Raw genomic sequence first — 25333 nt, 5'->3', positions numbered from 1 at the left:
TGAAGGATAAAAAGTAACTCATCAGATAGATAAGGAGGGTGAGTTCATTCAAACTAGAAGAAAAATTGTGATAAAGATCCCAGACCAGGGTGTAGTGGCTCATATCTGTAATCCTAACGTTTTGTAATGAGTTTGAGGTTACTTGGAGCTATGACTGCACCACTGCACTCCAGCCTGGATGACAGAGTGAAATCAGTCAATCAACCAGCCCTGTCTTTAAGCCATCTAATTGAGAGTCTCAATACTCTCTTCTATAGACAAGCACTTGGAGAAAACGAAACACATAAATTTCTATGATCTTCTACCACTTTATATGCATCTCTAACTCACAACTAAAACAAAATATACTCCGGTTTTCTCTACATGCCATTCTCCAATGTTTATACATTGACCTGTTATTTTATTTTATGTGTAATTGCAGGTGTTCACTTCCCAGACGGAAACAGGGTACACTGTTTTCTGAAAAAGTAGTTGTCGTATTAGATCTGAAAGGTTTTTGAAGTAGTAAAAGAAATATGAAATATTTTAAATTCTTTATAAGGAAAAGCAGTGTATCAACCTAGCTTATAGTCATAATTTAATATGAGTTTCTTATCAATAATATAAACAACTCAAAGCCAAATAACTAAATAACTGTGTATATTATAATAAACAACTCTAAAGAACTTTTAAAATCATCTTCATGATCACTGTTTATACTACGAACTGATATGATACATACCTGTGTCTGAAGGACGTAAAAAATCTGTGTCACAGGTGAAAAAGGTCTGATGCTCCTGAGCTGACAGGTTCATGTCATAGTATGTAAGTGGCTCTTTACCAGTCACCCAAGTGTATCTTCACCAAAACACGACAAAATATTTAAATTTAACATGAGAGAGCATCTATCTGCTATAACAAACACTACTTAAATTCAAAAATATACTGCTACACATTTGGATGTTTTAAAATCTTACAATCAGTAAAACAAAAGATAACCTCACAGACTACTTAGAGTATGATAATAAAACATCAAAGACCAAAGAGAAAAATAATATTCAATAAACAACTGCTTTTGAAAATTGAATTGGGCTGGGTGCCGTGGCTCATGCCTATAATCTCAGTGCTTTAGGAGGCTGAGGCTGGTAAATCACTTGAGACCTGGAGTTTGAGACCAGCCTGGGCAACATAGTGAGGCCTGTCTCTACCAGCTACTGGGGAGGCTGAAGCTGAAGGATCACTTGAGCCCAAGAGCTCAAGACCAGCCTAAGCAATATAGCAAGATCTTGTCTCTATTTTTTAACTTAAAAAAAAAAAAGAAGACTCAGTAAAATGAAAATTAAGGATTGGGAATTGGGACATAAAATGAAGCCTGAAATGGAGCTAACATATGAAATGTATACCCAGAAGTTATACTTTTACATTAAGAGAAAATAATCATTCAAAAGAAGCATAAGAATTCCTGATACTAAGAGATTTATCCTAGGCCAGGCACAGTGGCTCACACCTTAATCCTTGGCACTTTGGGAGGCTGAGGCAGGAGGATCACTTGGGGTCAGGAGTTTGAGACCAGCCTGGCCAATATGGTAAAACCCTGTTTCTCCTAAAAATACAAAAAATAGCCGGATGTGGTATGGGCTGCCTGTGATCCCAGCTACTTGGGAGGGAGGCTGAGGCAGGAGAATCACTTGAACCCGGGAGGAGGAGATTGCAGTGAACCAAGATCACGCCACTGCACTCCAGCTTGGGTGACAGAGAGAGACTCAGTCTCAAGAAAAAAAATTATATATATATACACACACACACATTTCTTTTTAAGATCTTCAGGAAATGGAAACTGTATAATACAACAAATAGCCTCAAACTTTGATTAAACACAGTAAGAGATTCAAGGACCTGTTTCTTACAGGTATCCCTTAATACAGGCTAATGGCATCTTTCATAAAAGCCTAGCATTCACTTCACCGGATGTCACTATCTTACACTATCAAGTCTTTAAGCACAGGAGCCATTGCTTAGTCATTTTTGTATCTCCATCATTTTGCACAGTGCCTGTATATGGTAGAAACATAATGTTTCTTATTCAATAAGTTAAATAACATGCCCCATTCTACTTCTAGGTAAAATACAGCACTCCTCAAAATAAAAGTAAAGTATCTTTGCTCATAAGTTTCAAAAGATGTTTTCTCATTTAGAGTTAAAAACCAGAAGAGAAATGGACACAGTAGTAAAAATAGGAAGTGGCAATATGAAATCAATATAAAAATACAGTACCCTCTACTGTTGCACAATTTACATTCAGAGTGATATTTTCTAATGCATCCTCAAATTTTGAAATTTAGCAATCATGCACAGGAATATGCCAACACTGGTAATTTTTTCTTAATGCCACAAATTCTTTGAAAAAGGCTTTTTATAAACCAGGGGTCTAATATATACTTAAACATATATAATATATACTTATACATATCACAAATACTTATATGTATTATAAACCAGGAGCCTAATATATACTTACACATATCACAAACATATGGTTTGATGCAATGTTTCTTATGATTATCAAATTAAACACAGGTTATGTGTGGTAGTTCATGCCTGTAATTCCAGCGATTTGCAAGGCCAAGGTAGGAGTATTACTTGAGCCCAGAAATTTGGGATGAACCTGGGCAACATAGAAAGACCCCATCTACCAAAATTTTTTTTGAGATGGAGTTTCGTTCTTGTCGCCTGGGCTGGAGCGCGATGGCGTCATCTCAGCTCACTGCAACTGTTGCCTCCTGGGTTCAAGTGATTCTCCTGCCTCAGCCTCCCAAAGTGTTGGGATTACAGGCGTGAGCCACCACACCCGGCCTCTACCAAAAATTTTAAAAAATTAGCTGGATGTGGGTTCTGCCTATGGAGTAGCCATTCTTTTATTCCTTTACTTTCTTAATAAACTTGTTTTCACTTAAAAAAAAAAAAAGTAGCTGGATGTGGTGGCATGTGCCTACAGTCCCAGCTACTTGGGAGACTGAGGCAGGAGAACTGCTTGAGCCCAGGAGGTCAAGGCTACAGCTAGCTATGATCGCGCTACTGCATTCCAGCCTGAGTGACAGAGCAAGACTCTATCTCTAAAAAAATTTAATTAAAAAAAAAAGTAAACAGTCAAGATGCTGCCAAATAAACTGTGGACTAATCATTTTTACCTTATTATAGATCAGTATCTCCTACTAGAAGAGCTGTAATATATTTATAAAGACAAATGATTTTGTAAATACCTTCACTCTAGAACCAATGCCCTACTTATACTGAAAGCAAAATGTAATACCTCCTATATTCTGCTCCTCTGAAAAGATTTAGAGGGTTTCTCCATACCTTACATTCTGAAAAACAAAGGAGAAAAAGGGGGAAAAAGAGACACTTTAGAATCTTCGCTTAACCAATATCTATCATCTACCCACTGTAGGCTAAGCGCGGTGCTAGCCACAGATGATACAAAGATGAATAAAGCATGCTTTCAAAAAACAGAATTAAATCTAGTCATTTCCATATTTCTGTCTCCATAGCATTTAGTTCATAATTCAATTATAGTACTTACCATATTACAATATGATTATCTGCTTGGTTTTGTTTCCCCTTTAAAATATGAAGTCTTAAAACTTTGCTTATTTTTCTATCCTTATAACCAAGCACAGCCTCTGGAACTGACTTGCTTAACTGAATTAAACATAGTACGAGAGTTGTCATGTAAATGGCCTGAACTCTGATAACAGATATGTTTTGTTCTTTTTTTTGAGATGGAGTCTCGCTCTGTCACCCAGGCTAGAGTGCAGTGGTGCAATCTCGGCTCACTGCAAGCTCCACCTCCTGGGTTCATGCCATTCTCCTGCCTCAGCCTCCCGAGTAGCTGGGAATACAGGCGCCCGCCACCACGCCTGGCTAATTTTTTGTATTTTTAGTAGAGACAGGGTTTCACCGTGTTAGCCAGGATGGTCTCAATCTCCTGACCTCGTGATCTGCCTGCCTCAGCCTCCCAAAGTACTGGGATTACAGGCGTGAGCCACCGCGCCTGGCCAGACACATTTTGTTCTAAGAAAAAAAAAAAAAAAGCATTAAATTTGTTTTGGGGAAATCAGGGAAGGCTTTAGAAAGGGAGTGACATTTTAACTGACGTTGAATCACTGTAAAAAATGAGAATAAGGTTGCAAAATGAAGAACATCTGAAGCAGAGGAAGTGTCATAAAACCATACAGCATGGTTAGGCTAGAGTACAGGGTAAGGAGTGGGAGGGAGAACTTTAAATGGGGTTAGAAAACAGATTGGAAAAGGCCAGGCACAGTGGCTCACGTCTGTAATCCCAGCACTTTGGGAGAGCGAGGTAGGCAGATCACCTGAGGTCAGTAGTTCAAGACCAGCTTAGCCAACATAATGAAACCCCAGTTCTACTAAAAATACAAAATTAGCTGGATATGGTGGTGCATGCCTCTAATCCCAGGTACTCAGGAGGCTTAGACTGAGACAGAAGAATTTCTTAAACCTGGGAGGCGGAGGTTGCAGTGGATGGAGATCGCACCATTGCACTCCAGCCTGGGCGATGAGAGCAAAACTCCATCTCAAAAAAAAAATAAAAGAAAATAGACTGGAAGAAATTCATGAAGGACCGTATGTACTATAGAAAAGAGTTTAGATATCATTCTTGGTCATCAAAGGTTTATAAGCAGAAAAATAACAAATACCAGATCTTTGTTTAGATCAGCAGTTCTCAAAGTATAATTCATGGAACTGCAAAGTAACAATTCTTCAAAATAAATTCTAAGACATTATTTGCCTTTTTAAATGTGTATACTTGAACTCAGATGCATGACCCTGAGAGTAAGGGTGTCCTTAAATTTTGTACCCCAGGCACCTGCCTCACTTGTCTTACTTGTCCTGCAAAATTGAACTGGTGATGAAAAGTCAATGATGGGTAAAACTGCTAGTACATTAGCATGAGTCAAGACAATGACACCAAACTGTACTAGCAGTCATTGGATTCTTCACTTCCACATCCTTACAGTAAAAATAAGGCAAATTTCTTTTAAACATTGTAGCAGGTATGATGGTTGTCTCTAGTAAAGCCATTTGTGAGAACTGGCCCCTTTTGTAATGAAACACCACTTTTACTTGAAAGAGCCACACACAAACTTACAGTTATTTAGATGGGTACCTGGCAGATATTTTCTTAAAAATGAACTGAGTCTGTCAAGATCAAGGAAGAAAATGAAAGTATTTGCTGCCAGTGATAAAATTTGAGCTTTCAAGTACATATTGAAATTTCTTTAAATGTGTGTCTGCTACTGTGAGCCTGGCAAATTTCACAATAAAGACTTTTCTATGAGAATGGTGGTGATATTAACAAATGAGATTTTTCGTATTATGCAATAAAATGGATCATGATATGGATATGATATGTATAGCTCAGTGAACAAGTATTTTCCAAACAACCAATGAACGATATAAAATTATGCATAAGTAAAAGATCCATTCAAAATGTTAAGATATACCAATAGATTTTCACATAACAGAGCATGCAAAGTTCAGATTTTACACCACAACTAAACTTTCAGAAAAGTACTCATAGAAAGTTTTAGTGTAGTATCAAAAAAAGTATCCACAATTTTCTGAGAAGACTATTAAAATACTCCTCCCCTTTTCAATTACACATCTGTGTGAAGCCAGGTTTTCTTCAAACACTTCAATCGAACACCATTTCACAACAGACAACGGAGAATAAGCTGTCTTCTATTAACTGAACCTTTTCTTGTTTTGGGAAATATAATTATTTTTCACAACGTGTGTATTAGCTCAGGCGGCCATAACAAAATACCATTGACTGTGTGGCTTAACATAAATTTATTTTCTCACAATTCTGGAGCCTAGAAGTTTGAGATCAGGGTACCTGCAGGGTACCAGCACGGCTGAGTACTGGTGAGGCTGAATTCTTGCTGTGTTCTCACAAGGGAGAGCTCTGGTATCTCTTATTATAATAAGGCCTTCCTGTCTTATCAGATCAGGTTTCTACTCATAGTTTATCTTAATTACTACCTGAAGCCCTATTTTCAATAGTCATATGGGGAATTAGGGGTTCAAACTTGGAAGGCAGAGGTTACAGTGAGCCAACATGGTGCCACTGCACTTCAGCCTGGGCAACAGAGCGAGACTCCATCTCAAAATAAATAAATAAAAATACATTAATTCTCCCCCAAAAGTCTTAACTCATTCCAGCATCAATTCTAAAATCTAAAGGCCAAAGTTTCATCTGAATATTATCTGAATCAGACATAGGGGAGGCTCAAGGTACAATTCATTCTTAGACTCAGTTCCTCTCCAGAAGTGAACCTATGGAACCAGACAAGTTATACGTTCCAAATATACTGTATGATGGTGGGCAGACATAGGATAGACATTCCCATTCGCAAATGAAAAAATCAAAAGGAAGGAAGGGGTAATGGTTACCAAGTCCAAAACCTAGCAACGCAAATTCTATTACATCTTAAAGTTTGAATGCCAGGCACAGTGGCACATGCCTGTAATCCCAGCTACTCAGGAGGCTGTGGCAGGAGCATCACTTGAGCCCAGGAGTTCAAGACCCCAGCCTGGGGAATACAGTGAGGCCTTGTCTCTCTTAAAAAAAAAAAAAAAAAAAAAAGCCCAGGCAAGGTGGCTCACGCCTGTAATCCCAGCACTGTGGGAGGCTGAGGCAGGTGGATCACCTAAGGTCAGGTGTTCAAGACCAGCCTGGCCAAAATGGTGAAACTCCATCTCTACTAATAATAGAAAAAAATTAGCTGGGCGTGGTGATGCATGCCTGTAATCCCCACTACTTGGGAGGCTGAAGCAGGAGAATCACTTGAACCCAGGAGGCAGAGGTTGCAGTGAGTCAAGATCACACCATTGCATTCCAGCCTGGGCAGCAAGAGTAAAACTTCGGCTCCAAAAAACAAACAAACAAACAAACAAAAAAGGCCGGGCGCGGTAGCTCACACCTATAATCCCAGCACTTTGGGAGACCAAGGCGAGTGGATCAAGAGATGAGGAGTTCAAGACTAGCCTGGCCAAGATGGTGAAACCCCATCTCTATTAAAAACTACAAAAAAAATTAGCTGGGTGCAGTGGCAGGTGCCTGTAATCCCAGCTACTTGGGAGGCAGAGGCAGGAGAATCACCTGAACCCAGGCAGCAGAGGTTGCAGTGGGCCGAGATTGCGCTCCGGCACTCCAGCCTGGGCGACAGAATGAGACTCCGTCTTGGGAAAAAAAAGAGGCCAGGTGCTGTGGTTCATGCCTGTAATCCCAGCACTTTTGGAGGCCGAGATAGGTAGATCACCTGAGGTTGGCAGTTCCAGACCAGCCTGACCAACATGGAGAAAACCCATCTCTACTAAAAATACAAAATTAGCTGGGTGTGGTGGCACATGCCTGTAATCCCAGCTACTCGGGAGGCTGAGGTAGGAGAATCACTTGAACCCGGGAGGCAGAGGTTTCAGTGAGTTGAGATCGCGCCATTGCACTCCAGCCTGCACAGAGCAAGACTCCATCTCAAAAAAAACAAACAAAAACAAAAACAAAAAAAAAAAAGAGAGAAAAAGTTTGAGAATTATTTTTGATGCTCTGCCCTCCAGGCCCACTGTGATGGCAGTGTCACCCCCATAGCTCTGTGTTACAGCCTCACCCATGCAGTTCTCTGGGAGGGTGGCCTGGCCCCAGAAACTGGAAAGGCAGCCTCACCCTTTGAAATCAAGGAGGAAACAGCCTTGCCCTCTGGGCCTGTATTGGGAGTGGCAGTCCTGAGTTTGGTCATTCTTTCTTTTATTTGAAGTCAGTACGTGTTCACAATTGAATAGCTCTATGGTTTGGTCCTGTAGAATCCAAAATGTCTAACGGACTTCCTTCATTCTGTCCCACCTTCCCTGTCCCTTTTAGTTCAAACTGGTAGTGTGTGTGCTCGTATAAACTCAACTCTGTTTCTGGTTTCTACTAAGATGATTAAGTCCATGAAGTGCACACGATGTCAAATAGTTGTTCAATCACACCCCTACTGTTGTCTTCAGAACAAGTTTTCTCATGTATTTATAAAATGGATAGGCTGAGAATTTCCAAATCTTCAAGTTGTGCTTCCTTTTTGCTTAACAACTACTTCTTCTATTCATCTCTTTCCTTTCACATTTCACTATAAGCAGTCAGAAGAAACCAAGTTGTGCCACTTTGCTTAGAAATCTCCTCAGCTAAATATCCAATGTCATTGCTCTGAAGTTCTACTCTCCCCAAAATGCTAGAATATAGTTCAGCCAGTTCTTTTCCACTTTATACAAGGACCACCTTTCCTCCAGTTCCCAACCACATATTCCTCATTTCCACTTGAGACCTCACCAAACTGTCCTTATCTGTATTTCAAGCTTGCACCTCAAAACTCTTCCAGCCTCAGCTCATTACCCAGCTCCAAAGCTGCTTCCACATATTTAGGTTTTGTTACGGTGGCACCCCACTTCTTCATACCAAAATCTGAGTTAGTCAGCTCAGGTTGCCATAACAAAATATCATATGCTGAGTGGCTTAAACAACAGAAATTTATTTTCTCACAATCTGAAGGTTGGAAACCCAAGATCAAGGTACCAGAATGGTTGGGCTCTGGTGAGGGCTCTCCTCCTGGCCTTCAGAAAGCAGTCTTCTCACTGTGTCTTCGCATGGCAGAGACAGCAATTCCTCTCTTCCTCTTCGTACAAAGCCACCAGTACTATCAGATTAGGATCCCCTCATTTAACCTTGATCATCTCCTAAAAATCCTAGCTCCTAATAGAGTTACATTAGAGGTTAGTTTCAACATATGAATTCCGGGGGACACATTTCCAGTTTACAACATGTTAACATGTAATGGATTTACTGCTATTAAAAAATATTTTTAAATTTCCTGCTTTAATTTCTAATATGATAAATATTGATGGATATAATCCACATTTAAACAAAGGTTCTTTGAGGTCCTGGATAATTTTTTTTTTTTTTTTGAGACAGAGTCTGGCTCTGTCGCCCAGGCTGGAGTGCAGTGGCCGGATCTCAGCTCACTGCAAGCTTCGCCTCCCGGATTTACGCCATTCTCAAGCCTCAGCCTCCCGAGTAGCTGGGACTACAGGCGCCCGCCATTACGCCTGGCTAATTTTTTGTATTTTTAGTAAAGAGGGGGTTTCACCGTGTTAGCCAGGATGGTCTCGATCTCCTGACCTCGTGATCCACCCGTCTCGGCCTCTCAAAGTGCTGGGATTACAGGCTTGAGCCACCGCGCCCGGCCAATTTTTTTTTTTTTTTTTTTGAGATGGAGTCTCGCTCTGTCACCCAGGCTGGAGTGCAGTGGCGCAATCTCGGCTCACTGCAAGCTCCGCCTCTGGGGTTCATGCCATTATCCTGCCTCAGCCTCCTGAGTAGCTGGGACTACAGGTACCTGCCACCACGCCCAGCTAATTTTTTGTATTTTTAGTAGAGATGGGGTTTCACCATGGTCTCGATCTCCTGACCTCATGATCTGCCCGCCCTGGCCTCCCAAAGTGTTGGGATTACAGGCATGAGCCACCGCGCCAGGCCTGGATAATTTTTGAAGAATGTAAAGAATTCCTTAGTCTAAAAAGTTTGAGAACCACTTTTTCTTTTTACATAGTTAAGGAGAGAGGATGTACTAGAAGGGGAAGTATAAGAGGAAAGGAAACCACTTAGGATACTATAGCAATAGCCCAGGGAAGAGATGTTTAAGGGCCTAAATATGGAGCTATGAATGTTGAAAGAAAAGATAGAAGGGGCCAGGCCTGGTGGCTCATGCCTGTAATCCCAGCACTTTGGGAAGCCGAGGTGGATGAATCATCTGAGGTCAGGGGTTCGAGACCAGTCTGGCCAACAGTGGCGAAAACCCATTTCTACTAAAAATACAAAAATTACTCTGTTATGGTAGCAGGCACCTGTAATCCCAGCTACTCGGGAGGCTGGGGCAGGAGAATTGCTTGAACCCTGGAGGTGGAGGTTGCAGTGAGCCAAGATGACACCATTGCACGCCAACCTGGGCAAGAAAAGTAAAACTTCATCCAAAAAAAAAAAAAAAAAGAAAGCAGAATGGACTCAAGATAATTTTTAAGGGGGAATTAATACAATTTGGGGTTGATTGGAGAAAACGGGAAACATAAATGACATAAACTAAAAAGAAACCCAAAGATTTCTAAAATGGGAATTGAACGCCATTAAAAGATTTTAGAATTATAGAGGAAGAACTATGGAAGAAGATAATTAGTTTCATTTTGGATGAAGTTGAGTTCAGGGTGGTTAGGGCCATTAAAGTTGGAAAATTCTAGCAAAGAGTTAGAAATGTAGGTCTAGAGTTTAAAAGAGACCTTTTAAAATTTAAAAAAATTTAAAATTTAAAAAAATTTAAAATTGGTTCCCCCCAGCGTATATGTCTGTGGTAGCTAATATTGTTGAATAAGATGAAGTTATCCAGGGAGAAAAATATTGAACAAAAGGATGCTTTAATTCACTTAAAAAAATTTTTTTCCCCCTTAGAGATAGTGTCTTGCTCTGTCACCCAGGCTGGAGTGCAGTGGCACAGTCATAGCTCACTGCAGTCTCAAACTCCTGGGCTCAAGTGATCCTCCTGCCTCAGCCTCCCAAGTAGCTGGAACTACATGTGCATATTACTGTGCCCAATTGATTTTTTTTATTTTTTGTAGAGATGGGGGTCTTGCTATGCTGCCCAGGCTGGTCTCAAACTCCCTGTCTCAAGTGATCTCCTTACCTCAGCCTCCTAAAGCACTGGAATTATAGGTTTGGGCCACTATGCCCAGCTTTTAACTCACTTTGAGATCCAACTCAACTATTTCCTCTGCGAAATATTTTGCGGCCCTCCCTCCAAGAATAACTGACCACTCTTTCTTTTCTGTCACCATAGTATCTTGTATAAGATACCATGTATCTTTATAGAGTATCATATATAAGACACTCTATAAAAGCAGTTAACCATATTCTTTTACTGTCAATTTATTTACATCTGTATCCTCTACCAAGATGAAATGTTCTTAAGATTATCTTCACTCTCATTACTAATGGCATACTCAGTCTTACAATGGAAAATAAAATCACATCATGTGCTACTGTTATAATTATTCATATACTGAACTCAGCTTCATGAGGACATATCTGTATCATATTCATCTTAATATGTCTTACTCTTAGGGGTTCTGTAATTATTTTACAAAAAAGAAAGAAGAGGAAAGGAAATGACTCTTCCTTCTTATACTCTTGAATGGCTGCCAACCCCACCCCACTATACCTAGTCAGGCTTCAGGACTCCACTTAAATGGTGCTTCCTTAGGGACTTTGACCAAATCTAAAAAGTGCCACCAACTGCACTCAGGCAGTATTTTTCTACTAAACTATCATAACTCTAGTGGTTAAGCTATTGAACAAATGAGATATTTGGAATATTATGGAATTAACTCATCTGTATTATTACTATATAGTTATTACCTATCCCAGTGAAAGGAACAATAATCCAAAAATATTCATTTTGGCCAGGCGAGGTGGCTCACACCTGTAATCCCAACACTTTGGGAGGCTGAGGTGGGAGGATCACTTGAGCCCAGGAGTTCGAGACCAGCCTGGGCAACATAGTGAGACCTCATCTCTATTAAAATAATAATGACAATAATTTTATTTAGCTTTATAAATTTTCCTTTCTTAATTATATATCATTAAAAATACTCGCTTTCTAGCTGGCCAGTCTCGGTGGCTCATGCCTGTAATCCTAGCACTTTGGGAAGCCGAGGCAGGCAGATCACCTGAGGTCGGGAGTTCAAGACCAGCCTGGCCAACATGGTGAAACCCCATCTCTACTAAAAATACAAAAATTAGCTGGGTGCAGTGGCACATGCCTGTAATTTCAGCTACTTGGGAGGCTGAGGAAGCAGAATCGCTTGAACCCAGGAGGCAGAGGCTGCAGTGAGCTGAGATTGCACCACTGCACTCTAGCCTGGGCTACAGAGAGGCTTCATCTCAAAAAAAAAAGGCCAGGTATGGTGGCTCACGCCTGTAATCCCAGCACTTTAGGAAGCCAAGGTGGGTGGATCATGAGGTCAAGAGATTGAGACCATCCTGGCCAATATGGTGAAACCATATCTCTACTAAAAATACAAAATATTAGCCAGGCGTGGTGGTGCATGCCTGGAGTCCCAGCTACTCGGGAGGCTGAGGCAGGAGAATCGCTTGAACCTGGGAAGCAGAGGTTGCAGTGAGCTGAGATCGCGCCACTGCACTCCAGCGTGGCAACAGAGCAAGAGTCTGTCTCTAAATAAATAAATAAATAAATAAATTCACTAGTACTCGATACAAATAGAGGAACAGTCTACAATAAAAGTATGACAATGGAATACTCATCCATGAAGAGCTGAGACTTTGATGCCTTTTTAGATATATTGAAAAAAAATTTTTTTTCCTACTTTTCTCTCTTGGCAGAGATGGCTGTTTCTGTTCTCTCCTTTATTAGTCATAAGATTCCCTGATTTGCTGGGCACATATATATACATATTGAGAAAATGTTGAAAATTTCTAGCCTTCCTCATAGCTAGTAATGGCCATATGAAACAGATCTGACCAGTAGGAAGTAAGGTGAAATAGTATGTAACATTTCTGAGAATAGTCCTTGGCTTTTGTGGGGTGGAGTAGAGGGAAGAAGTGACCTTACCCTGGATTTCTTTCCTTCCTGCTGATTGGAATGTAGATATGATGGCTGAAGCAAGAGCAACAGTCTTACACTACAAAGTAAAAACTACATTTGGAGATGGCAGGCTAACAAAATAGAAGGGGTCTGGATATCTGATGTTTATTGTTTTCCATACTAGCCATGGACTGCCTATATTAACATAAAAGACAAATTTCTGTGTCTTGGTCCATTTGGACTGCTACAACAAAATATCACAAACTGGGTAGATTATAAAGAGCATAAATTTATTTTTCACAGTTCTGGAGGCTGGGAAGCCTATGACCAAGGTACCAACAGATTTGGTGTCTGGTGAGGGTCTGCTTTCTAGTTCATAGATGGCACCTTCTCATGGTGTCCTCACATGGTAGAAGTGGCAAGCAGCTCTCTCGGATCTCTTCATAAGGGCATTAATCACATCCATGAGGACACTGCCCTCATGACCTGATCACCTCCCAAAGACCCTACCTCATAACATCACATTGGTGATTAGAATTTTGGGGGAAACACAAACATGCATACCACAGCACTCAGCTGTTTTGAGTTTTCTATCTCCCAGAGCCAAACTCAATCTTAAATACATAGCTCTGAAAACACATCAGAAAAGCAGTCACCTGACAAATTCTGTCTGCTGGTTTCACTTTCTCTGTTCCTCGAAGGAGAACCTGGTTCTGAAATGCTGCTCTCTGTTCCTCCCATCAGTGGTTGCAAATGGCTTACAGATACTTGCTCAATAAAGATGTGCCATGCTTATGGAAGTACCACCATTCAAGTATCTATGACAAACAGAAAATATCCTCCACTTAGAATTGATCAGCAGACACATGAGCTCAAATTAAAACATTCTCTCAAGATGTCCTGTTCAATTCAGCATTTTAAATGCACTCTCCTTTCATAAAGAAAAAAACATACAAACACAAGATTCAACAATAACACATCACATAAAAGTGAAATACCTTTGTTATAGTTTTGTCATAAAATTTAGACAAGCTTAAGCAAAACTAGGCATATGTAATAAAGCATTAAAAAACAGTAAGAAGCATTTTAATCTATAAGTAATTTAACTATGTTAAGTTACATTGTCATCTTATTCTATCTGCAGCATAAACAGTTTTCAAATGATAAGCATAGTGGATGAACAGACTAGACCAGGATCAGCATGCCCATGTTTGACTCCCAAATCAGTCATTTATTAGCTGTGTGCTGTGGGCAAGTCACTTAATCTCTAACATCTCAGAGCCTCAGCTAAATGTGGTTAACAAGAATTATAAGAAAGTACTTTCTGAAGCAAAAAGTACTACTCCGGTATTTGGCAAAATTATTAATAAAGGTTAAGAGTCAGGTTGATTCCCATTTTGAACCATTTAAAAATCAGGATATTCATTTCTTTCTGTTTCCATGGTTTATCACTGTTATAAAAAGAGAAACCAGGCCAGACACGGTGGCTCACATCTGTAATTCCAGCACTTTGGGAGGCCGAGAAGTCCCAAAAGAGGGATCCTCAAGAAGGATCGCTGGAGCCCAAGAATTCTAGACCAGCCTGGACAAAATAGTGAGACCTCATCTCTACAGAAAAATGTAAAAATAAAATATTAGCTGGGTGAGGTAGTGCATGCCTATAGTTCTAGCTACTCAGAAAGTTGAAGTGGGAGGATCTCTTGAGCCTGGGGAGGTCGAGGTTGCAGTGAGCTGAGACTGCACCACAGAACTCCAGTCTGGGCAACAGACTGAGACCCTATCTCAAAAGAAAGAAAAGAAAGAAAAAAAAAGTCAACTGACAGACTAGTCTTCTGCCAAATGTAGTGGATACATGTATTACTTTAAAGAATAAACAAAACATATCCACAACTAAGAGATTTTAATTTTTTTATTTCCTATTGTTTTAAAAAATTTTTTGAGATAGGATCCCACTCTGTCACCAGGCTGGAGTACAGTGGCATGATCACAGCTAACTGCAACCTTGACCTCCCTGGGCTCAGGTGATCATCCCACCTCAACATTCCAAGCAGCTAGGACTACATGCATATGCCACCATGCCCAGCTAATTTTTATATTTTTTGTAGAGACAAGGCGTCGCCATGTTGCCCAGGCTGGTCTCAAACTCCTGGGCTCAAGTGCTCTCCCTTCCTTAGTCTCACAAAGTGTTAGGATTATAGGTGTGAGCTACCATGACCAGCCAGATTATAATTTTTTTTTTTTTTTTTTTTGAGACAGAGTCCCGCTCTGTCGCCCAGGCTGGAGTGTAGTGGCCGGATCTCAGCTCACTGCAAGCTCTGCCTCCCGGGTTTACGCCATTCTCCTGCCTCAGCCTCCCCAGCAGCTGGGACCACAGGCGCCTGCCACCTCGCCCGGCTAGTTTCTTTGTATTTTTTAGTAGAAACGGGGTTTCACCGTGTTAGCCAGGATGGTCTCGATCTCCTGACTTCGCGATCCGCCCGTCTCGGCCTCCCAAAGTGCTGGGATTACAGGCTTGAGCCACCGCGCCCGGCCTAGATTATAATATTTTTGAAAACTATTTTACTACGACCACAAACAGAACACATCACAAAAAAATCAGCTTTTTCAACTCTGTAGGAATGCTATTTTTTTGCTTCAGTAAATAACAGAACAAACATGCTACATAGGTGCCAAAAGTATAGTCCATGTTGTGGCCCACTGACTACATGCCACAATGTTTACAGGAAAGTGTGAGAAAATCAAGGTGCATTTTTTTCTATCATGTCACTAATGTTTTATGCTCAATCTAAAATGGCATCTCTTTCTGCTCACTCTTAATAAGTTAGCAAGAATTACCACCAAATGAGGCCATGGTTTGACTTCTACTATATGTTTTACTAAGAGGTGAGATAAAACTTCTTTACACAAGCAGAAATTGTTCATGTGACAGAAAAGACAAGGTTTATATTGAATAAATATTGGTTAAGAAAATTGGATAGGGCCAGGCATGGTGGCTCATGCCTATAATCCCAACACTTTGGGAGGCCAAGGTGGGAGGATCACTTGAGGCTGGGAATTCAAGACTAACCTGGACAACATAGTGAGACCCCGTCTCTACAAAACATAAAAAAATGAGCCAGGTGTGAGGGTGTGTGCCTGCAGTCCCAGCTACTTGGGAGGTTAAAGTGGGAGGATTGCTTGAGCTCAGCAGGTCGAGGCTGCAGTGAGCTGTGATTATACCACTGCACTCCAGCCTGGGTGACAGAGTAAAACCCTGTTCAAAAAAAAAAAAGATAAATACAATCAAGGGCAACAACAACACACTTTCCTTCACTATACAAAGTGCAGGTGGGTTTTCTAATGAATGAGTATGAAGTTAGTGGCTTTTTCAACTTTTAAGTCAACTTTTTAACACAAATGAACAATGATAATAATAACTGCAAATACTTATTGAAAGCTTTCTATGAGCCTCGCATTATGCCAAGTCCTTGACATGTATTATGTCATTTAATTTTTGTAACAACTGATTTTAGAGATGAGGGCACATTCCAAATTTAAATAACAGTTCACATCACCGGTAAGTGGCAGAGCTGGGATTCTTATTCAGGTTTGCCTGACTTCGGAGCTTCCAACCATTACACTAGACAGTTTCATAAATATATCTCTTTATATATGTATATGTGATTATACATATATACAAGTTTGTTAAGTCCAGGTGGTAAAAGAAATTATAAACACAACAACCTTTGCTAATAAAAACCCATCAATATTGCAAGGGTAATAATACAGTTTAATCTTTAAAATGTTACTTGAATTTCCTAATTTGTGTATATTTAAAACACTGCTTTATAAAGAATAACAAAAGGTTTTGTTGGGTTTTTGTTGTTGTTGTTATTGAGACAAGGTCCACTCTGTTGCCTGGGCTGGAGTGCAGTGGCATGATCACAGCTCACTGCAGCCTCGATTTCCTGGGCTCAAGCAATCCTGCCCCTCAGTCTCTGAAGTGGCTGGGACTACAGGAATGCGCCAATACAATGTGCTAATTTTTAAATTTTGTACAGAGACCAGATCTTGTTCATTTGTCCAGGCTGGTCTTGAACTCCTGGGTACAAGCAATCCTCCTGCCTCAGGCTCCCAAAGTGTTGGTAGTGCAGACACGAGACACCATACCTGGCCACAAAAAGTTTTTTACAAGGTTTTAGACATCATATATATAAGTAAGTTATCCCCCTCTTATAAATGAGGAAATTATAGCTTAGACTGTTTACATAGCTTGCCCAAAATTATCAGCTAGTAAGTGGCAGAGTTAAGATTCAAAATTTTATCTTCTGTTCCCAAACCAGTGCTTTTTCCACTGTATCAGCTGTTTAATATTGATAGTTTCTTTAAAACAAACAGACAAACAAAAAAACTATATTAAATAGAGACAGGGTCTTGCTGTCCAGGCTGGACTCAAACTTCTGGCATTAAGGGATTCTCCCACTCTATCTGCCCAAAGTGTTAGGATTACAGGTGTAAGCCACTGTGCCTGGCTTAAAGATAGTTTATTATCTTTACTTAGACTTTTGTATGCTATGGACTAAATATGCTAAAATATGTTTATGTTAAAGTATGAGGCTTATATTAACATATAGTTTTAATCCTGAATTCCTCAATAGTTTCTATTTTTTAAGCCAAGAGAAAAATCTCGTTCTTGTTTGGCATTTCACTTTAACAAAATGGTCTGTATGAGTCCCTATTTAAAAAAATAGATCCAATACAAATGCTATTTCTACTACGGCTGGAGAGCACCACCTAGAGATAAAAAAAAAAAAGAACAGGCTGGGCATGGTGGTTCATGCCTGGAACCTTAGCACTTTGGGAGGCCAAGGAGAGTGGATCGTTTGTGCCCAGGTGTCTGAGACCACCATGAACAACACAGTGAGACTCTGTCTCTACAAAAAATAAATAAAAATTTAAAGACAATAGAAAAATCTATTGGCTATGCATGGCATAAAACTTCTTAAGATTTTTATCTGCAGCAGTATTGTTCCAAAGTGTACACTAGGAAACATGACATCCTAGGGATGTTAATGTGAATTATAAAAAATATTTTAATTTTCTTAAATTAAAAATATCTTCTTCAAGGAAAAGTTGAATTAAAGTTACAGTTTTGTTGTTTTTGCTTTTGTTTTTTGAAACACAGGCTTGTTCTGTCACCCAGGTTAAAGTGCAGTGGCACCCTCCTGGCTCACTGTAGCCTCTCCCTCCAGGGTTCAAGTGATCCTCCCACCTTGGCCTCTCCAGTAGATGGGACTATAGGTGCATGCCACACACGGCTAATTTTTGTATTTTTTTAAAAAGACAGGATTTTGCCATGTTTCCCAGGCTGGTCTTGAACTCCATCAGCCCACCTCGGTCTCCCAAAGTGCTAGAATTATAGGCATGAACCACTGTGTCAGGTCAAACAGGTTTCTTAACTATGAGAATTCTCAGAATAATAATAGCCAAAATTCATTAAGTATACACTCTGAACCAGCTACCATGTTATAAACTTACAACATTATCTGATTTAGTCTTCATAATCCTATAAAGTTCATGCTGTTATTAACCTCAGTTAACAGATGAGGAAATGGGCTTGAAAAACCTATAGGCTGAATTTATGACACATAATTTTATTCTTCCCAGTGTTGCCAATATTAAAATACTGTAGTCAGACATGGTGGCACATGCCTGTAATCCCAGCTACTAGGGAGGCTGAGATGGGAGGACGGCTTGAGCCCAGGAGTTAAGGCCACAGTGTGTTATAATGGTGCCTATGAATAGTGACTGCACTCTGGCCTCGGAAACATAGTGAGACTCCATCTCAATTTTTTTTTTAATGGGCAAATTTTATATAAAAACTGTATATCCAGGTTCTATGTATTTATTTATTCATTCATTTTTGAGACAGGGTTTCTCTCTGTCGTCCAGGTTGGAGTGCAGTGGCAAGATCTTGGTTCACTGCAACCTCCACCTCCCAAGTTCAAGAGATTCTTATGCCTCAGCCTCCTGAATAGCTGGGACTACAGGCACACACCACGATACTGTTACTTTTTATATTTTAGTAGACGGAGTTTCACCATGTTGGCCAGGCTGTTCATGAACTCCTGGCCTCAAGTGATCTGCCTGCTTCAGGCTCCCAAAGTGCTGGGATTATAGGCGTGAGCCACCACGCCTGGTCTATCTGGGTTCTCTTTAAATCATCTGAAAAATTGAAAAACCTGGTAATACTAGTTGCAAGTCTATATGGCAACAATTAGTTTTAGCCTCTTTAATTTTTTTATTTTTCATTTTTTTTGAGACGGAGTTTCACTTTTGTTGCCGAGGCTGGAGCGCAATGGCGCAATCTTGGCTCACTGCAACCTCTGTCTCCTGGGTTCAAGCGATTCTCCTGCCTCAGCCTCCTGAGTAGCTGGGATTACAGGCATGCGCCACCACCCCAGCTAATTTTTTGCATTTTTAGTAGAGACGGGGTTTCTCCATGTTGGCTCTCCAGAGTCCAGAGTGCATGTCGGGCTGGTCTCGAACTCCCGACCTCAGGTGATCCACCCGCCTTGGCCTCCCGAAGTGCTGGGATTACAGGCTTGAGCCACTGCGCCCAGCCTTAGCCTCTTTTAGAAGGGGCATGCACTGTCCAGGCTACCCAGTCCTCAAAGAAATAAGAATTTTATTATTAAACTGTATCCATTTCACTCATTTTTGTTACCAACTTGGGCTCTGCAGGAATTTAATTTCCAGTACACCCCAAGCCCTCCCTGACTACAGGTTACAATAAGCCTTTAATATGTAAATAAATACTGTCAATCTCTAAACGTAGATTGGGAGATGAAGCGTTCCCCAAACTTGTTTGAATAGGTAATCTTTTCAAATGCTGAATACGTTTTAGAAATGCTGATCCATAGGTAATAATAATTTATAAATATTATAACCATATAAAGGATCTTTAGGCCAGGGTGGTGCCTGATGCCTGTAATCCCAGCACTTTCAGAGGCCAAGTCAGGCGGATCACCTGAGGTCAGGAGTTCGAGACCAGCCTGACCAATGTGGTAAAACGCCGTCTCTACTAAAAGTACAAAAATTATCCGAGCGTGGTGGCCGGCACCTGTAATCCCAGCTACTCGGGAGGCTGAGACAGGAGAATTGGTTGAACCTGGGAGGTGGAGGTTGCAGTGAGCCAAGATCATGCCACTGTACTCTAGCCTGGGCGACAGAGCAAGACTCCGTCTCAAAAAAGGAAAAAAAAAAATTAAAAAAAAAAAAAAATCTTTAGATAAATACCAAAACATGAAGGAAGGAAATGGAAACTACTTACAAATGTTAGTCCTGATATCAATGAAGATGTCCCTGTAAGTGCCACATAGAATTTGGGTTCAATGAATTTAAAAATACAGTCACTGTCAAAAGAACAAGAATCAAAGTTTTAAAAAATGCAAATTTAATGTACTTAGGTTACAAATATGCAAGTATCTTTATGAGTGGTGGGACTTAAGTTGTATTAATATCTAGTGTGAAATTCACTTGAAAAAATTTTAATTTGTATATATAATATACATAATGGCTTATAACTATTTACAACAAATCAAAATGAGGTAATTCAGCTTGCTTTAAAGAATAAAACTAAAGCACTTATAAGTCATAATTTAGACAAGAACTTTTGCAAGTCTGTAAGAATAAGAAGATAAACAAACATGCTTTTACAAAGGAGGTTCAAAACGACTCCATAATTATTTTGGTAGGATATAAAACCACTGTCTCAAATTAGAGGGAAGGAAACAGTGTATGTATTTGGTATATCAGCTAGAGAGGCAAAATGGCTCAAAGAGAAAAGCAACAAACAGAAATCTCCCTAACTTACTGAAATCCTGGAGCAGATTGTTCACTTCAAATAATTATTTCATAAGTACGGTGGGTTTTAGAAAGAAATAAAAATCTGGCCAGATAGGATGGCTCACTCCCATAATCTCAGAGTTTTGGGAAGCTAAGGCAGGAGGATCGCTGGTAGCCAGGAGTTCAAGACCAGCCTAGGCAAATAAAATAGACACAGTCTCTATGCAAAATTTAAAACTCAGCTGGTCGTGGTGGTGCACACCTGTGGTCCCAGCTACTTGGAAGGCTGAGGCCAGAGGATCGCTTGAGCAAAAGAGTTCAAGGCTGTAGTGATCTTGCCACTGCACTCCAGCGTGGGTGACAGAGGGAGACTCTGTCTCACAAAAAATAAAAAAGAAAAGAAAAAGTAAAAAAGAAAAATCTATAGTAATCAACTATTCTCATCTAAATGTATATGATTAACATGTAGAAAAATAAATGACAAGTCGGCTGGGCGTGGTGGCTCACGCCTGTAATCCCACCACTTTGGGAGGCCGAGGCAAGCGGATCATGAGGTCAGGAGATGGAGACCATTCTGGTTAATACGGTGAAACCCCATCTCTACTAAAAACATACACACAAAAAAATCAGCCAGGCGAGGTGGCGGCTGCCTGTAGTCCCAGCTACTCCAGAGGCTGAGGCAGGAGAATGGCATGAACCCGGGAAGCGGAGCTTGCAGTGAGCCGAGATCGCGCCACTGCACTCCAGTCTGGGCGACAGAGCGAGACTCCGGCTCAAAAAATAAATAAATAAATGACAAGTCAATCAGTAACACTGTGCATAGAAACCGCCGTTAAGCACTTCATTCACCTGTTACAGAGATGCCAACTTAGCTCTTCAGTTTAGCTTATTTTAGTGTGCTAGTTATATTTGAACTTGATACCTTATCCTCCAAAAAAGCCAAAATATTTCCGAACTTTACCTCACAGTCTTTCATGTCATCTCTGAACAGGAACGGGGACATTTGCTGCCTTTTGCTACAGAAAAATCAACCACTGTACTGAATCATATAACAGGAATACTTCTATCTTGTTCTGAGGTTGCTGCTCAGACCTTGAGTGAAATATAATCACATGGTAAGGGGACCTGGGCCCTAAACACTTTATCCTGTCTACAACTAAAGAATAGTACAGTATATGAGAATTCCATCAGGATCATCACTTCTTACATGTGTTAGTATTTTCAGCACAGACTACATAGCAAGTGTTCTACAGATGTCGAAAGAACTAGCAACCCGACAGTTGTTTGTGGCGCTCTCTCACTTCCTGTACTATTACTCAAGATAAGCCTAAAAGAACAGACAAAAATATCACGACAACTATTTCTTAACAGAACTATTTTAAAACAAGAGAATCGTCAAGACTCTGTCTCAAAAAAAAAAAAAAAAAATCATGCCATTTTCTTTCCCTGAAATCTTTAAATTACAGATGTGCTCATCTTTGTTGCCTGGATATGAGTTCTCTCAGCTGGGTGGTGAGAAACTCAAAGCAGTGACTTTTATGGGATCCTACCAGAGGTGGGAGAGCCAATATAAATTACGTATCCCAATCTGAGAATGCACCCTTCTGTCCTAATACCTGAAGCTTATAGCTTGTCAGGTGGCTTCTCCACGGAAAAACGAGGACATGAGAGGACGGACCTTAAGAGTTCTAGGGAGGAGCCGGTAGAGGCAGCAGGCTTGACAATCAATTGCAAGGTTGCAGTCCAAAAGAAAAAGAACCCACTTGATCGCTCATCGACTCCTCAGAGGCCCTCTAGGACTACCGAGAATCTCTTGCCCTTTGGCTCTTGTCCCCGACATCTCTCCTGGCCCCCCGCCCTGCCCCAGGAGGTCTGGTCCTCTCACCTGCTGCCAAATTCTCACACAGCCTCAAAGGGATCCTCAGAGCGTAAAGCAGCCCCAGCCCCGCCACGAACCACAACGAGGCCCCAGTCCCCGCCAGCCCGGCTCGCAGTCGCTCCCTCCAGCCCAGCGTCGGATTTAGGCCGGGGACAGGTGCAGCAGCGGCTCCAGCAGCCGCGGCTTCACCCGAGCCGCCATGGTCCGCCATCTTGCCGCTACCGCAGGAGCCAGGAGCTGGGAGGGGAGAAGGACAGGAAACCGGGAGTCGGGAATCCTGGGATAGTGGCGGACCTGAAGTTGGCCTCTCTGAAGGCTGAGTCCTGAGGAACCGGGACCGAGATTTCGAAGGTGGAGGAGCGTGTCTCAAGATTGAGGCTACCTATTCCTTCGTGGGGCAGGGAAGGGGCAGACAGCAGCGCCTGTTCTGGAGGAACTAGACTAAGATGTGACCCCAAAGTGAAGTGTTACCGCTTCCAAACGAAATGAGGGTCACCTTTCACACCCCCGCCCCCCGGGGTTGGAAAAGCCACCGATCGTTCCAGCGGCCGAGCAGCTCTTAGAGCTATGGATTCGGCTGTCGTGGAGATAACGGGTACCAGAAAAACTGCAACAGCGACTTGGTCGGATGGAGGCCAGGAGCCAAGAATAATCGAAACACGCTCCCAGCACCCATTAGATGGATGAGAAATGAGTGTAACTCATTGGGAAAGATATTAGACTTTAAATCACCGAAGGCAAAGCCTACTTCCTGGGCGCGGGCGCGGGCGCTGGCACTAGGAGACGTCACTCCCGCGCATAACTGACATGGCGCCCTCTTGGTCGGCGTTTCCGGGCGGGTCCTTCCGACGGCCCCCGCGGTGATTCCATCACTCGGCTTTCTTCCCGGCCTGCCTAGCGCCCACAGCCGGGCTGGGCCAGAACAGCCCAAGATGGCCGACTTCGATGATCGTGTGTCGGATGAGGAGAAGGTAAGGGGTCCGCCTCTCTCTCTTACCTCCTCCCCCGACAGGGAACTGGGGCTCGGCCCGGCTGCGTTGGGAGCCTCGCAGTGTCCCCAGGAAAAAGAAGCTTCTTTGTCCATGCTGACATACGTTCTCCGCAGTCGGGACGCTTCCCTTTTACGGGGCTTTCCTCTGCCTCACGGTGGCCCCAGTTCCTCGTTCCTCGACTCTCCTTTCCTCTCAGACCTGAGGCACAGCCCAGGGGCCTCCCTGCGAGGGAACAGACGTTTCCTTTATTAGATCGTGACTGTGGACTTTTTTCCTGTAATTTTGAGAGGGGGTGGTGGTTATGTGGCGACGTATCCAAAAGCAGTTATTTTACCGCCTTTAGCAGCTGGGGCTAACCCCCATCCCCCCATTTGTAGATATAATTGGGGTTAGTTTAGGGCGAGTCACTTCCTGGTCAGGATGGCCTCTTCCCTTTTGCTCCTCCTTCCTCAGGAAGTGATTTTGCTGTCACGACTCCTCGACAAGGAGAGGTCCCAAATGTTGTCCACCTCACTACACATGCAGTACTTTTCTCATGTTCTGTCGCCTGTCTGATTCGCTATAATAAATCCGTGAGCCTCAGGGCATGTGCTTCACAATTTGAGCACCAGTCTTTCCCTGTAGACACACCCTTTTAACGATAATTTTTGAAAATTTTGTTTCTTGTTAACAAATCTAGAATAGCTGATGGATTTTCTTAACCTCAAGAAAGATTTTCTGTAACAGATAATAAACTGCATGTTAACACATTCAGGACTTGACAAAGCATCTTGCTTTCTCTGGTGCTCCACTGTGGAGTCTTTGATTAGCTGAATTTGTCAGTGTGCAGTTTGTATACTTATTTCTTGAAAAGCGTCTTAAATACAAGAGCACATTCTAAGATGGAATAACTTTTCTTCTGACAGTTGCACAGTTTCGTAACAGTTTTGTCAGGCTTTTCAGTAAGTACATGATTTTAGGGCACATGGAACTTAGAATGACCTCACAAGACAACTTACTTACAAGAATTATGACATTTGTCTCCTGCTGTGGCTATTGGAAAATGTGTCCCCTTGAGTGCTCTGTAAATCTACCAGGGTGTTTTTCTTAATAAGAAGTTGGAATGGGGAGGGGACTGTTAATGATCCATAAGTCCTCTGCACCGAATAACTTGATACATCCTACCCTCATATGGCATGCCATTTTGAAATGCTTAACAAGCCATTGAACAACAGTATTAGATTTTCTCTTATTTGGGAACTGATCTTCATACATAAGATTTAGGACAAAAACAAAGACATATATGACCTTATGCTGGAAATCAATCTATAATAAATTGTTCTAAGGCAAATAGTTACTATTCAAATAAAATTAAGCAAAAATCCTGTTATAATACAAATCCTGTTACAAGTAAACAAATATATTTTTTTTTTGAGACGGAGTCTCGCTGGGCTCACTGCAACTTCCGCCTCCCGGGTTCAAATGATTCTCCTGCCTCAGCTTCCCAAGTAGCTGGGATTACAGGCACCCGCCAACACTTCAAGCTAATTTTTGTATTTCTTGTAGAGACTGGGTTTCGTCTTGTTGCCCATGCAGGTCTCAAACTCTTGGGCTCAAGCGATCCATCCGCCTCGGCCACTTAAGTGCTGGGTTTATGGGCGTAAGCCACCGCGCCCGGCCAAAATTCCACAAATAATTTAAATAATAAACTTTTAAGTTTATTGTGCTTATGTGATACACATTGACCAGTGTTGTTGGATTTTTGTCTTCGATACCAGGTTAGAATGTCTTTAATTAAACTTGGGAAAATATATATTTTAAAATGCCAATTAAGATGTCTTTAGGTAGTGGCAGTATTTTAATAACATTAATGTGTTGGGGTTTGTTTTGTTTTGTTTTGAGTCGGAGTTTCGCTCTGTCACCCCGCGTGGTGTGCAGTGGTGCGATCTTTGCTGCAACCTCTGCCACCCTGG

The 25333-nt window shown here is 41.5% G+C and overlaps 2 protein-coding genes across 2 annotated transcripts in view; one reads left to right on the top strand and one right to left on the bottom strand.

The window, feature by feature from the left end:
* Positions 1 to 22660, bottom strand: part of ST7L (suppression of tumorigenicity 7 like) — a 98866-nt gene extending 76206 nt beyond the window's left edge. The window contains 7 exon segments of the mRNA XM_031936426.1: positions 722 to 837; positions 3290 to 3344; positions 13340 to 13465; positions 13468 to 13501; positions 19996 to 20054; positions 20057 to 20077; positions 22396 to 22660. Of these exon segments, the coding sequence (XP_031792286.1) occupies positions 722 to 837; positions 3290 to 3344; positions 13340 to 13465; positions 13468 to 13501; positions 19996 to 20054; positions 20057 to 20077; positions 22396 to 22600 (616 nt within the window). The 5' untranslated portion in view covers positions 22601 to 22660.
* CAPZA1 (capping actin protein of muscle Z-line subunit alpha 1) overlaps positions 22653 to 25333 on the top strand; it is a 50987-nt gene continuing 48306 nt past the window's right edge. The window contains exon 1 of the mRNA XM_023232667.2: positions 22653 to 23360. Within this exon, the coding sequence (XP_023088435.1) occupies positions 23322 to 23360 (39 nt within the window). The 5' untranslated portion in view covers positions 22653 to 23321. The remainder of the gene's footprint in view (positions 23361 to 25333) is intronic.

The sequence above is a fragment of the Piliocolobus tephrosceles genome, chromosome 1 (assembly GCF_002776525.5).
Source record: "Piliocolobus tephrosceles isolate RC106 chromosome 1, ASM277652v3, whole genome shotgun sequence".
Classification (NCBI taxonomy): domain Eukaryota; kingdom Metazoa; phylum Chordata; class Mammalia; order Primates; family Cercopithecidae; genus Piliocolobus; species Piliocolobus tephrosceles.
This window is presented reverse-complemented; position numbering and strand designations above follow the sequence as displayed.